General features: G+C 42.6%; 1 protein-coding gene across 4 annotated transcripts; it reads left to right on the forward strand.

Moving 5' to 3' along the window:
- The first annotated feature begins 26 nt into the window (after positions 1-26).
- MTG1 (mitochondrial ribosome associated GTPase 1) lies at positions 27-12,517 on the forward strand. 4 transcript variants are annotated; one of them, XM_088139418.1, is made up of 11 exons: positions 29-189; positions 296-360; positions 1,801-1,905; positions 6,651-6,731; positions 7,026-7,082; positions 8,997-9,087; positions 9,576-9,637; positions 10,420-10,516; positions 11,262-11,343; positions 11,428-11,540; positions 11,818-12,513. In XM_088139418.1, the coding sequence occupies exons 1-11, from the start codon at positions 81-83 to the stop codon at positions 11,922-11,924; spliced, it is 969 nt and encodes a 322-aa protein (XP_087995544.1). In that variant the 5' UTR covers positions 29-80; the 3' UTR covers positions 11,925-12,513. The 4 variants fall into 4 exon arrangements, with proteins under 4 accessions (XP_087995545.1, XP_087995546.1, XP_087995547.1 ...); XM_088139420.1 differs by lacking the exon at positions 10,420-10,516 and having other exon boundaries at positions 28-189; positions 8,997-9,084; positions 9,572-9,637; positions 11,818-12,515; XM_088139421.1 differs by having other exon boundaries at positions 28-189; positions 11,262-11,540; positions 11,818-12,514.
- Positions 12,518-14,034: the final 1,517 nt, after the last annotated feature.

Here is a 14,034-nt window from a genome sequence, read left to right on the forward strand (position 1 = left end):
GCCGTCATCCGGGCGCGCCCCGCAGGACCTCGCCGTTGTCATCCGAGCGCGCCGCCGCAGCGGTCCCGGGGCGGCCGAGGATGCGTCTGGCGGCTCTCCTGCGGGCGCCGGGCGGCGGCGGCTGGCGGGAGCGCTTTGACTGCGGTGGGCGCGACGTGGCTCGCTGGTTCCCCGGGCACATGGCGCGAGGCACGGCTGGGGCCGGGGCGACGGGCGGGAAGGGCCTCGGAGGCGGCGGCCGAAGGGCCTCCTCCAGCGGGGCGGCGGTTGCAACGGTGCCTCTTGACTCCCGCAGGACTGAAGGACATGAGGAGGAGCCTGCGAGCCGTGGACTGCCTGCTGGAAGTGCACGATGCCCGTATATCCTTCTGGAGCTGCGGGGAAGTGGTTCGCCGCGCAGCCCTCGCTTCTGCCCGCCGGGTCGTATCACCGAGTAGACCCGGAGAGTGGCTCGCGAACGTGAGAAGAGCCTGCTCACAGCGCATCCATGGAGCCTCCTTGCCCCAGCAGCCTCTGCCCAGGATGTCTCATTGCCAGCCCGCTCCTAAAGCATCCCAGAGACTGATTTAGGAGTTCTGGTGTGGAACTGACGTTGTCCGTGTTATGCAGGCGTAAGGCAATCCGTGCAGACCATCTGGGGTGCACGCAGGTGGCTGTCTGAGGTGATGCGGTTGGGGTCAGTGATCTGCAAATGGCCTGCCTCCTTCCATCCCGTCGCTGGCTCTGTGCCTGTTCTGCACTGCTGGCTTGGCTATGTGGGAGACCAGAAGGCTTGTTTCTACAGCAACTTATTTCTGGACTCTTTTTTTCCCTAATGGATAATTTGATCAATCAATCTAAAAGATCACTGCATTGATTGAGAGGCTGTGCAATCCACCAGATGGATCCTGCACACATACTGTTCCTGCTCTTGAATACCAGTTCTATTCATGCTGTGCTATGAAGCAGATAGTCTGGGGGCTTCCTGTATATGGAGGTGGGCAGGGGATTTCCATTGCTCTGCCCACAAGATAGACCAGCACCATCTGTCAGGTGCTATGAATTGTACTGTCTCACAGCTGAAGAACAACCACAGAGCCCAGCAATGAGACAGAAGGGGAAGTCCCGCAATTGGAGGCAAGACCAATTGGAGCCAAGCAGGTCACATACCCTATCTGCATCATCTCAGTCTGCCTCTTCCACATACCCTAGATTGTTCCACATGGAATATTTTGCTGGGGGAAAACATCACTTCTACCCCAGAACACCTGGGCTGCCTTAACAGCAGGCTGATCATGAGATAGAAGCAGGGTCTTGAAAACACATCCTTGGTAAACAATAAGTAGTACATCTTAATGCTGGGAAAGGAAGCAGTGCAGATGGGCTCATAATTCAGCATTTTGTTCAGTCCTGTTCTCCAGTCCTTGTTATAGGGATAATGCTCAAGCTTCTAATTATTTTGGTTGCCCTCTTCTACGGTTTTCCCAGCTTTTTGTGTTAGTAAGGCAGGATTTACCTTTGTGGAATCAATGCTGATTTTCCTTGAACAAAGTGTGTTCTTCAGTAGGATTACAGTAGTTATTTTTCCATTGACTCCCATTTCTACCATTTTGATTAGAACGGACATTAAGCTGGCCAGCCTATAATGCCCATTGTCCTTTCCAAATTAAGAATTTGAGAATGATAGGATTTGGGCTCTCGTGTTGAGTTCACCTACCATTTTGTTTTCACTGTAAATGCAGTCTCTGTGGTGCAGGTAGTAAATCTGTGCTCCCCATTGCGCGTCTGGATTGCGGGTCTTTGTTTCCTTAGCACATGCACATTCCACTTTCCGGCCGGAATCCTATGTTGCACGAAGTCCTGGGCATCCGTCCACATTTGTTAGTGTTGAATAAAATGGATCTGGCAGATCTCACCCACAAGTCAGTAAGTAGAATCTTGTCAGTTTTTCCTCTTTCATAGACTGTAGGCTTAACCAGAGTTTGAAAAAACACCCTAAGTATCTCAGTAAGGATATAGGATGGAAACTATTTCTTTTAGTTTAGATTGCTCTTTGAAAGGTTGGTCCTGTCAAATGTTTCAGGCTAACTTTACAGTAGGGAACCTGAACTCCTGCTGTTTGAATCATACTGTTTTGTGTCTGATGTTCAAGTTTCATATCTGCCATTGCCCTGTTTGATAACACCTGGCTTCTTCGTCAGCCTCTTGCCTTATTGGTGTTTGCTTAATTTAGTTTACAAATTAATGAAAGGTGGAGAGGTTGCTCACTCCATGCTAACCACAATTCCTGCTTGTATGTATTGTGTGAGTCTGGTAACAGTTTTTCATCAGAAATCAGTAAAAGAACTGACAAAAAGAATGACCTTGTTGAGGGGATAAAAGTGACATGTTTTACAGTGTTCTATGAATATCCCAGTGTGTTGGATAATAGCATATACTCTTCCTAAGTACTAGCAAGAATAGTTCAAAGAAAGCTGCAATTATCTGAGGTGATGTTTCCAAACCATACCTATTGCTTCCATTCCCCATTTTTATGAAGAAGAAACCTCCATTGGAAATGGGATATGAGAAAATAAATTACATATTAGCAAACATAATCTATATTTAATTAATTATCTGTTGTTCAGCCTAATTTGCAATGCTTATGGAGTAGTTTAATGGTCATACTACAATAAGAACTAGTTAGCATAATTATATCAATGCTGCTTAGCTGCTGTACTGTTTTACTGACCAACTTAAGAAACTAACAGCAGTGGGGGGGGAGCATAAATTTCCTCTACTCTTTTCCAGTGATCCCCCCCTCACTGTTTAACACATTACTATATCCAGTGAAGGAGAGTTTCCCCACCTTCCCCATTAACTGGGTCCACTGCTCTTATTATGAAGATACTTTTCTCAGTGCTGAGTGAGGATCAGCCTTCTTAGCACATATATCATGTCATGATAAAAATCATGATGATGTACTTTTTATTGTACATTTATGAATAATGAACTTTCCTTCCCCCCAATTAGCTCATTAAAAAGGCTTTACCATATTACATTTACAGCATTCCAATAATGGGATTCGTCTTACTTGGTCTTGGTTAAAGCTATTAAATTATATTTGACCTTCTATATTAATAGCTGAAGCTCATCTTATTTATTTCCCATTCTCTGAACATTAATGCATAGAATATGAAAGCCATATGTTCTGTAAGGCAGAGTTTGTTCTATTTTTTCACAGAGTGGTTTAAGACCTACTTCAACAGTACACTCCCCCTACAGTGCATAGATCTTTTTTCTTAGATCCTGGGTTTTTGACTGCCTCAGGATTCACTTTAATCCAACTTGCCATGTTTTGCCAGAATGCATTTTTACCAGTCTGTATGTAATGCAATCCATCTTGTGCCAGCAGTCCCTCACTGAAATAATTCAGGCCATGGATTCCAGGAATTACAGCTATCTTATTGATACCAGTCACTGACTTGTAGTGTCCTTTCCCTTTCTGGTCCTCTTTCATGGACTAGAAGGATGGGTGACAATACCACCTGAACTCCTAGGGCCTTAAACTTTTTTTTTCTAATCTTCAAAATTTGTGGCTGTTCATTGTGCTGACATTTGTCCTCACATTAGCAGGACTGAATAATTATCAGAGGACTGGATAACTTTTAGAAGTTGAAGGGGATTTTGATCCTTGCTTCTGGCAGATTGTACTTTGCAAGCCAGTGGGTCCATCAGCATATGTTTGTTTAGATTCTTTGCTGTAGTGAATCACCAGCTACTATGATTTTTGTCTTTTGTCTTCTTATAGGGCACAATGGCATCTCCTTTGCCCTCCTCCTATAGGCCCCAGTCACTGTTTCAGAAATATCTAAACTGATCAGCCAGCTGAAATCTGGTAAGGCACTTGGAACAGATTTTAGGACCCCAATTCTGGCCTTACTTTTTACATGTATTGACATTTAAGCTAGAATGCCAAATGATTGGGGCCTAACAATAATTACTCTCATTTTTAAGAAGGGCAGTAGAGATCCCTATCAGTTGTTTCCCAATCAGTCTACTTAAGCACAGTCATTAAAATCCTTGTCAGATCTCTGTACTGGAAACTGTTAGACTTGGAAAGCATCTTGGCAGAAGAATAAGCTGGCTTTAGAGTTGGTCATAGTACCATTGATCAGTGTTTAATATTAAGTCATCTAGTGGAGAAATATACTCCAAAGCCTGCACTATAGGTATCTTTTATTGATTTTTAACAAAGCTTCAGTCACATTTTGAGATATATATATTTAAAGCCACAATCAATAGCTGTTTGTTTACATCTATAAATTTGATGTGAATACCTATTTAAGAGAAAGATGTAGCAGAGCCAGGCCCATTAGAAAAGGGGCTGGAAGGAATATGTCCTTGTCTCACTTCTGTTTAATTTTTGTATCAATTCAGTGGCTGAGTGTTACTTGTATATAACCGAAATGGAGTTAAGGCATAGAGCATGACTATTATATGCTGACAAAGCAGTAATTTCACTTAGTTACAGATAAGATAAAATAAGATAAGATAAGATGCACTGGGTACCCTAGCATATTTATTTATAAGGTTTAATAACTACCCCAATGCCAAAAGACTCTAGGTAATTGCAAAATATTAAACATAATAGCAATATTATGTTTAATATTTTTAAACATAATAGTTTTATGTATTTATATATTTTATGTTTTTAATGTTTGTTGTGAATCGCCCAGAGTTCCCCCATTGGGGGGAGATGGGCAGTTGAAAAATTTAATAAATAAAATAAATAAATAAATAAATAAATAAATAAATATTGTCTTAGTAACAGACATTCTGGTGCTGATGACCTTGCACAATCAGTCTCCAAACCCCTTCCAGGAAAGCCATTTTCCTAGCTTGTGGAAGGTCATGAGAGTTGGAGCCATCCTCACCTGGAGGGACGGGCTCTTTTGGAGGAGGAGAGCTTCCACAAAGAACACCCCCCGTCAAGCCCTCTCCCATTGTGCTTGCAATAGAGGGGGACCTTCAGCAGGCACTTCCTGTTCATCTGGGTTGGGCAAGCGAAATCTACCTGGGCCAGGGAGGCTCATGGCTCCAAGCCATATAAGATTAGGGACCAGCACCTTGAGTTGCAGGGAACAACCACTGCAAATAAATTTTCAGAAAGCAACGTTTGAAAGGCTTATCTAGATAGTTAATCAACAAGTTGTAGAGTAGGTAGCATACTTCAAATATCTGAGAATGATTTTTCAATCAGTGACAGTGAAAAATCAAACTCAAGTTAGCTACAGTGTTTGGCATATGATATCATCAGTAGACGAGCCTATTACATACCAGCTGCGGCTAAGAATTTTGTGGTTTAGCTTAAATCGTATATAGTACTGAATTTGGACCAGGCTCCATATAAACCATGTATGAAATAATCTGGGCAATGTTTTGTTTTGTTTTTGAGAAAATTATTTCAGGTGGCCCACTGTGGCCATTCATATAATGGTAGAAAACAGAATCTTTTCAGCAGTTGAAAGTAACTTTCTTTGCACAGGCCGACTCCCTTAATACTTGCTTGCAGCTATATCTTCTTGAAAGTGTGAGACTGAAAATATTTAAGGGTGGACTTTCTCCACTGTTGGTATGATAGGATGTTGCCAAAAAAGCAGAGATTGGTAGATGTTAACAACCAGAGGGCTCCCATCTGCTCCACAAATATTGTAGAGGCAGCCATGATTCCAACTTTCACCACACCAAGTGCCTTGAACAGCTCATTCTTTTCAAATGCAGCAAAGTATTTACACCTTCTTCCTTCAGTGGTAATAGAAGTCAGACTCAGGAGCATTCCCAACAGTGATAGACCCTTGCCAGTCTTTTTCCAGACCCACATGAAATGTCATGGGAAGAAGTTACTTATTTTTAAAGTCAGCTGCCTCAGGATTCTTACAGTTATCTAAAAGGAGTTGGAAACTAAGTCTTTTCTCAGGTTGGCTTTGTCCCGTATGAAGAAAACTGTAATTTGCAAGGAAGAAAGAAGGGCCTTTGCCTAGTCCCCATTGACTGCTTTTAAGTGAACAGTAAAAATGTTCTTTTTCTTTTGTTTTTGTTTGCTTATTTTTGCTCATTAGATTTAGATGCTGCCTTTTCTTTTGGAGCTCAAGGTGGCATAAATAGCAGCCCTCTACCAATTTTGCCCACAACAACATCCCTGAGAGGGAGGTTATGCTGGCCCCAAATCATCTCTCAGCTTCCAAAGCTAAAGGTGGATTTGAACTCAGCGAGCTTTCAATTATTACATGGGCGTTTTATTGTATGCTTTGTTTATTGCAAGCCTGCAGGAGTCTGGGAGGTTTGGGTGGAATACAAATTTAATAAGCAAATAACAATAAAGTGTACTGCACCACATTATTTCTTTCTAACTGAAGGCCTTTCCACACCATTTTTTCCCACATAACTATTTCTTACTCTTTAATACCAAATCCTTACTGGTTTTAAATTGTTATAATTGCGCACAAGCTGTATGCAGCATTGAGCCTGTTTGCATATTAAAGTGAACTGTGGGACTTACATTTGAACATTATACAGGAGGTACCCAGTTTTTTCCCAGAGTCTTTTAGAGTGGGTAGCTATAATATATATCTAAATAATAATAATAACAACAGTAATGCTTCTTATGAATCTCTTTGATATGCTTTTAGAGAATTCTGGAACTCTTGGAACAGCAAGGTTTGCAACACGTTCTCTTCACAGAATGCCTAAAAGATGAAAATATCAAGAAGGTACAATTCTAATGTACAAAATTAATTCTAGTACGATAAGGCTGGATGAGAGCTCTTTATTCTAGAACCAGTCTTCCTGTTCATTGATAGATAAAGCAATACAGTTGGTACAAAAGAGTCATAGAGTTGGGCAGCCTTGTACATTTCTTAAATGAATAAATAAATAATTGTCCTTGGCTCTAAGCAATTTTAGCTTAAGGAATAGCTACAGGGGAGAGGGAGAGAGCATATAACCTCCTCTAAGAGCAAAAAAGACCTAGAATTCCACGGAATCTATCTTTTCTTTTGTTGTAGCTTGTTCCCATTCTCACAGCACTGATCAAAAACAGTCAGCGTTACCAGAGGGCAGAGGTGAGTTAAACTGGACACTTTTGAGAGCAAAAACTTTGCTATGCTTTTCCTTCATACTGAAATACAGTTAGTCCTCGACTTACAACAATTGGGACTGGAATTTCCATCTCTAAGCGATGTGGTCATAAAGCGTGACCGCATCGCTTAGCAACAGCCGTCCTGGGTGCCATCGTTAACTGAATCCCATGATCATTAGGCGAGGCAACTTCCTGCCAACTTCCGACAACCAGAGTCAGGAAGTTGCAAGTCCCAGGCTGGCAGGCAGGTAAGTGACTGCTGCTGGGTGGGGAGGGAATGAGGGGGTACACAAGGTGCGGAGGAGGATTGAGGAGAGTGCAAGATGCACCTTGCAGATCAGGGAGGGTGCGCAAGAGGTGCCATGTGGGTCAGGGAGTGCATGGTGGTGCACAAATGGTGCCACGCAGGTTGGGGAGGTTGCGCAGGGGTGCACAAGAGGCGCGGGTCAGGGAGGGTGTGTAGGGGTGCTTTAGGGGTGCTGCACAAATCAGGGAGGGTGTGCAGCGGTGCATGAGAGGTGCTCTGCCTCTCGAGGGTGTGCAGGGTGCACAAGAGGCCAGCACAACATGAGTGCAAAGGGGTTAGGGAGGGTGCGCGGATGGGGGAGATTTACCCCGGTGATTGGCAACCTCCCCTGCTGGCTTCCCATTGACTTTGGGAAATGCCATTGACAAATGGCAATCACGGGGAGCTTGCCAACCAGTCATAAGTGCGAACAGGTTGCCAAGCACCCAGATCACAATCACGTGACCACCAGGGTGCTGGGACAGCTGTAACTCTGAGAACGAGTCATAACCACCATTCATTCAGCACCGTCGTAACTTCAAACAGTAGCTGAACAAATGGTCGTAAGTCAAGGACTACCTGTAACTACTTGGTTAATAACAAAAAGAATTATCCTATTCTTTCCTGTGGCAATTCCTGATGCGTGGAATTGAATCATTTTTAATGGGATTTATTAGGCTCCATTAGATCTATCTCGTGTGTGTGCACGCGCGCACATGCCTTCAAGTTAGTCTCAACTCCTGGCAACTTCCTGAACAATTCCCTGCAGTTTTCTTGGCAAGCTCTTTTTGGAAGTGGTCTGCCATTGCCTGCTCCCTAGGGCTGAGAGACAGGGACTGGCCCAAGGTCACCCAGCTGGCTTTGCCCTGAGGTGGGACTAGAACTCATGGTCTCCCAGTTTCTAGCCTGATGCTTTTAACCCACTATGCCAAACTGGCTCTCTCTGTCTCCTATAACTTTAGAAAACCCTAACCTGAAGATCATAAGCTCACTTTATTCAGAATGATAGCTGTTCTTTCAGAAGATCCTGATGATACCGCTTTTACTTCCCTTCCTAAAATTAAGATTAAATAAAATGGCAAATAATTACCTGGACAAAGACAATAACGAATCAGAACAGACCTTTTGTAGAAGACTCACCCTACATGTGTACTCCTATTAACAAGTTCTTCAGAGAAATTCTAAATTTTAGAAGGTTAACAAATAGTTGAGCATTTTCCTGTGTTTTTCTTTAAAAGATGAATCTCTTTGGCTTCCATCTTCCAGCACCTGGACATATCTCATCTTGAATTGCAGACTTCCTAAGAACAGATGTTCACAGCCTATCAGACCATAAGATCCAGTACATACCGGGTGGGCTTTATGTAGGTTGGTTCTTTCCAGCCTTGTAAGCATCTCAAAAGAGACAGGAGAAGAAAAGTGTCCTGGGTGTAGTAGAACCCCAGATTTCAATCATCATTGGCCTGAAATTATACCCTGGATACTGAGAAGGATGTCTCCATATATTTCACTATCTAGATATTGCTCAAAGATTTGGATTACTTCTTTTCTTTCTTGCTAGTGCCAAGTATGTTTTCAAGGTTACTTTCAGCTGTTTCTGATTGGTTCCAGAATGTGGAAAATAGCATCATGGTAATTGGTGTGCCAAATGTGGGGAAATCATCAATCATCAATTCAGTGAGAAAGCTACACCTCAAAAAAGGTACAGTATTTCCTGTTGCTTCTGTTCTTGACGTGATCAAACAAATTAATATATTTAAATATAGTATTCAGTAGAATTGGTATACAAGAAAACAAGCATGGGCATTTATCATAACACACAAACATGGTAGTCTAGTTCAAATTTGCAAATTTGACCTGGCTAAGCAAGCTCTTGGAGGCAAAGGGAAGAGATGTTGGAGTGTTTGAGCTATTCTGCTGCTGAGACCAGAAATCTGTCCAGCAGTTGTGAAAACAGTGTTTACACAATTATGTGGCCATGGACATCCCTGATTAATTGCCAGAGAAGGAATGGATAGCTGGGTTGATTTCCAGAACCAATATCTACTTTTGCCTGTGCTTGATTACCAGCCTAAAAAGCAAAAAGGACAATTAGTTCCCCAGACAGTGACAACAGAACTTGCTACGCGCTGCATCCTTAATGCATATAATTGTTTTTTTTCTTTCTTCCTTCCTTTCCCCATGGCAAAGGAAAAGCCTCCCCAGTTGGTGCGGCACCAGGTATAACCAGAGCCGTTCTCACCAGGATCCAGGTAATCCAATAATTTTTGCACCAAATGGGAAGTGACTGGAGTAGAACCCTGGGTTGCATTTCTGAGTATGGCTAGAAGTAACACGATAGGGGGATTATGTGGTGGGTCTGTTTAATATCACAATGTGACAGAGGAAGTATTTGTGTCACAAAAGCTGCCTCTGTAAGGTGTGTAGAGATGTGCTCCATCCCTAGTTAATTTTGCACAGTGTCTTTGCAAGTCCCCCATCTGTTTTATGCATGCCAAGATGTTATGTTGAAGTTAAGCTCTGTATATTATTTTTTAACTTCTAAGTTGACACTTGCAGAATGGGTTGCATTAAAAAAAAAAAAAAACATCCCTGCCTTCAGAGTTACCATCTGGAATACAAACTTGGGTTATTTTAAGTATTGATTCTTAAGTAATGAAGACTTGGGTACAGTCCAAGATAGGGGGTGCCCGAAAGAGCTGGTCTTTTTCAGCAAAGCTTGGTAGATGCACCTTGTTTCTCATCTCAGAATAGGGTTTCAGAATCGTTTATATGAAACTGATGAATAATATTTGGCCTACTCCATGAGAGCTTAAATAAAAAAACTAGAGGTGGAATCCAGGATGATACATGTTTAAGGGATGTGCTTCAGCCAGAATGTTGATCTTGTAGTCATGGTGGATAACTCTTCAAAAACATAAAGCAAGTTGATGTCTTCAGTCGGCTTTAGACATGTACTAAACCACCTCATCCTATAATCCTCTGTGCCAGTTTTGGAGATTGTAAAACTGAATCTGATACCTTCATATTCTAGGTGTCTGAAAAACCCCTCATGTACTTACTGGATACTCCTGGGGTGCTGTCTCCCCAAATTAAGTCTGTCGAGACGGGGCTGAAGCTAGCATTATGTGGTGAGATGACTTCAGGTGGAGGGTGTATTCCTACAGTATGGGGTAGATGATTAATGAATTGGACTAGATTGGGAAGATCTAGATTCAGGTTCACCCTTAACCGTGGAAGCCGTGTGATGTTGGGTTGGTCATCCTCCCTCACTCCAACCACCTATCCCCACTACCAGATTATAGTGAGGATAAAATGAAGGAAGAACCCCATAGAAGCTGTCCTGAGCTCTTGAAGAAAAGGCAGGATATACAACTTAACAGATTTCTAAAAATTAAAATGTAAATGATAGGGTTGGTGAGTGAGGCAGCTTTTGGACCTTGCTGGATGAGCACAGAATAGCAGTGGAGTCTGTCCGTTGCCAGAGAAATAGGCCAGTCAACCAACATTTTACCCAGCTGCTCTGACTTGGATTTTTAACCCTATTTCCCTGTAACACTTCCGTACAGATATCTGTTCCTCTGTATAGCCTGACACTTCCTTTGTGTGAAACTTACTAGAGAAATAACATTTGCTGTTTTCACAGCCTTGCGCTTCTAATTTCTGCAGTGTTTGTCTAATTTCTGTAGAGTTCAGATGTATTGTATCATTTCCAAATTAACACCCATCCTAAGTCTGGTTTACTGGCTATTTCCCTGTATCTCTGGGGCTCTTTGGGTTGCAGTAATAATCCCAACCTGTGTCCAACTTTGCCAGCAGGAGTATCTTTACATTTTCCCGTCCTGCTAACAGTCTGTCTGTTTTTCACTTACTCAGGAGCAATTCACGATCACCTAGTCGGAGTGGATGTCATTGCTGATTATCTTCTCTATGTACTGAACCAGCAGCAACAATTCAGGTGGGACAGTCCCTGGGCCTGGATGTGGATCCCAGTGGGGCCCTCCATAAGCTACAGGCATCTTTTTTTCCCCCTACTTTGCAGTTATGTGGAGCGCTACGGGCTGAGTGGCCCCTGTGATGATGTGGAGAGCGTACTCAAAAGCATAGCACTGCATTTGGGCAAGGTTCAAAAAATCCAGGTTCTGACGGGCACAGGTGAGTCCTGTCCTCTCGCCATCAGCAGCTGCTGCGAAGCTCTCCATTGATAGGTGACCTGAAATCTGGTGCTTCAGAGTAGGAAGTGGAAATTCCATGAGCAGATGATGCCAGAGCCCAGAATGAATGTATAAGGGAATGTCAAGCCTTTCTAGATCAAATTGTTCTGGGCCTGTGAGTGACAGTCTTTTTTTCCCTTTTTGGGAGGGAAGAATGACTGGAATATTGAAATAACTGGGCTCAGTAACGAGGCTGAAGCTTTCCCTTCTTTTGGCAGGAAATGTGACAGTGTCAGCACCTAATTACAATGCAGCCGCCTGTGAATTTATCCACACATTCCGCAAAGGGCTTCTAGGGAAGGTAATGCTCGATCAAGTTAATTAGATCTTTGTGTGGCATCACTCTGAAGTTTTCTTTTGAAACGTTCTCGGGATGTATCTGGAGCAGGAGGACCAACACTGTGTGCTTAAGAAAGATACCAGCGTGACCTTATCAATAACTCTGGGCTATATGTAGTCACTGTCAACTTCCTGTGCTCCTTTGTGAAGTAGTTTGGTTTCTTCAGAAGCTCAGATAGGTTGGGCCTAGCAATATAAAAGTGGATATTACAGATTGTCCTTTTTGGGACATGGATTTATGCAAACTCCCTTGAAATAGTTTGCCCTGGGGCTTTTTTTGTGGCTATTCCTGGAACATTTCACATCTTCTTTCCAATCCTCAGTGCTGTATGATTAGGTGATTGGTACCAGCTTTTCTTTGATGACAGTAATAGCTAGAGACATCTATTGTTTACCTCCTATTTAAAAAAAAACGTGGAGGAAGATTGTACTGCTTTGTAATTTGTTCATACAACGTAAGATGTGGTTAACAAATGCTGCTGTTTTAAAATAAAATTAATACATTGTCCCAAGTTAAATGATTGCCATCCCATGTGTCCCATATTTTTGGCTTCCCTTGTGGTATTATGAATAAACAATTTAACATTGCTTTTCCATTGGTATTATGCCAACTTCATTCTTGCCAAGGTAGAAAGAGCATATAAATCCATCAAGGATGCAGAAGACTAAAAAGGATAAAAGCAAGAATGAAATGAAGAGGTAAACCGACTCTTCCAAATCACGGCCCTTTTTTCCCTGATAAAATCTTAATTTGCATCAAATCAGCTTTTTGTTGCAAGGCAGAGGCCAATACAGAGTTTTCTAATCAACAGTGAAATATTATAAAGGCTGCGTAAACAGATGGTCTTATGATACATCCTGTCCACATCTTCGAAATGTACAAAAAAAATTCAAAATAAGACAAGTGGATGCTGAAGTCACATCCCAAGGTCCTGCCTCAAGTTGAGACAGGCACGATTGATTTTCTCTGCCAAGAATACAGATTGTTCACAGTATACAGCTGTTCTTGTAACAGGTCGGCAGGGGACGCGCTGCAGAAGCCAGAAAATCTCTGGTGGCCTCTTCTGTATGAATGCAGTGGAGGCAAAAAATAAGGCCCTTTGGCTGCCTCCATTGCAACTGCAGAAGGAATTCAAATGGGCCTCCAGATGAGCCTCATCATGTACAATCTGATCTGTACCAAGAGTTCCTTCACTTGCACTCCATCTGTCATCCCAACTGCTTCATTGGTCTCAGCTCTCTAGTAAATTAAGGGACTGGTCTGACTGAGAGGGAGGAGGGCAGATAGGTGCTAAATTGTCAACTGCACGGTCTGTCTCCCTATTCCACAGATCACATGTAAAATTAACATGTCAATATCACTGACATATACTGTGGAGTTTCCTGAGATCACTCAGGACCCTCCTGAGGCCTGGGTTGGAGGTTTAATAAGTCTTGTACTCCTTCAGACTATACCAGCCTTACTCTAAAATTGACCAGAAAGTGGTCTGTGACCATGGAGTCATACAGGGGTCATCCACCCTCTGATTACCTGCTCCGACCAAGCATAAAGCCAAAACCAATTTACATCCTGCTGCGTGTACATTTACTGTAGGGGTGTGCAGCTATTTGCATCTGAAACTGGGAAGATACTTCACATTTGCTGTTAGAGCGCTCACTGAATCTGTGGCTTCTTAAAGAAACCATATTCATATACAGGTAATCCTCATTTAGTGACCACAGTTGGGACCGGCAACTCAGTTGTTAAGTGAAATGATCACTAAGTGAAACTCTGACTGTGCTTATGATCTTACTTCACCTTTCCTTTGCTTTACAGACCTGCAAAGGTCGTAAATGCAAGGATTGATGATAAAGTTACTTTTTCATCACTGTCGTAACTGCAAAATAGTCGCTAAACAAACCAGTTGCTAAATGAGGACTACCTGTAATAACTGTGATCCAAGGAAAGTGCAAGTTTGAAAAGGCAGTGACAAAGTGCTAAGTAGTAGAGCATGGAAATGCTGTGGACATAAAATACCTTGAATCAGCAAAGCACTCCACCACATTCTAATTAGCAAGCTAGTTATACGCAGACCGCATGGCATATTTTATGTATA

This window comes from Python bivittatus, unplaced genomic scaffold, assembly GCF_059951505.1.
Source record: "Python bivittatus isolate LINGU-HERP-01145 unplaced genomic scaffold, Pbiv_v1 ctg000210_np1212, whole genome shotgun sequence".
Taxonomy (NCBI): Eukaryota; Metazoa; Chordata; class Lepidosauria; order Squamata; family Pythonidae; genus Python; species Python bivittatus.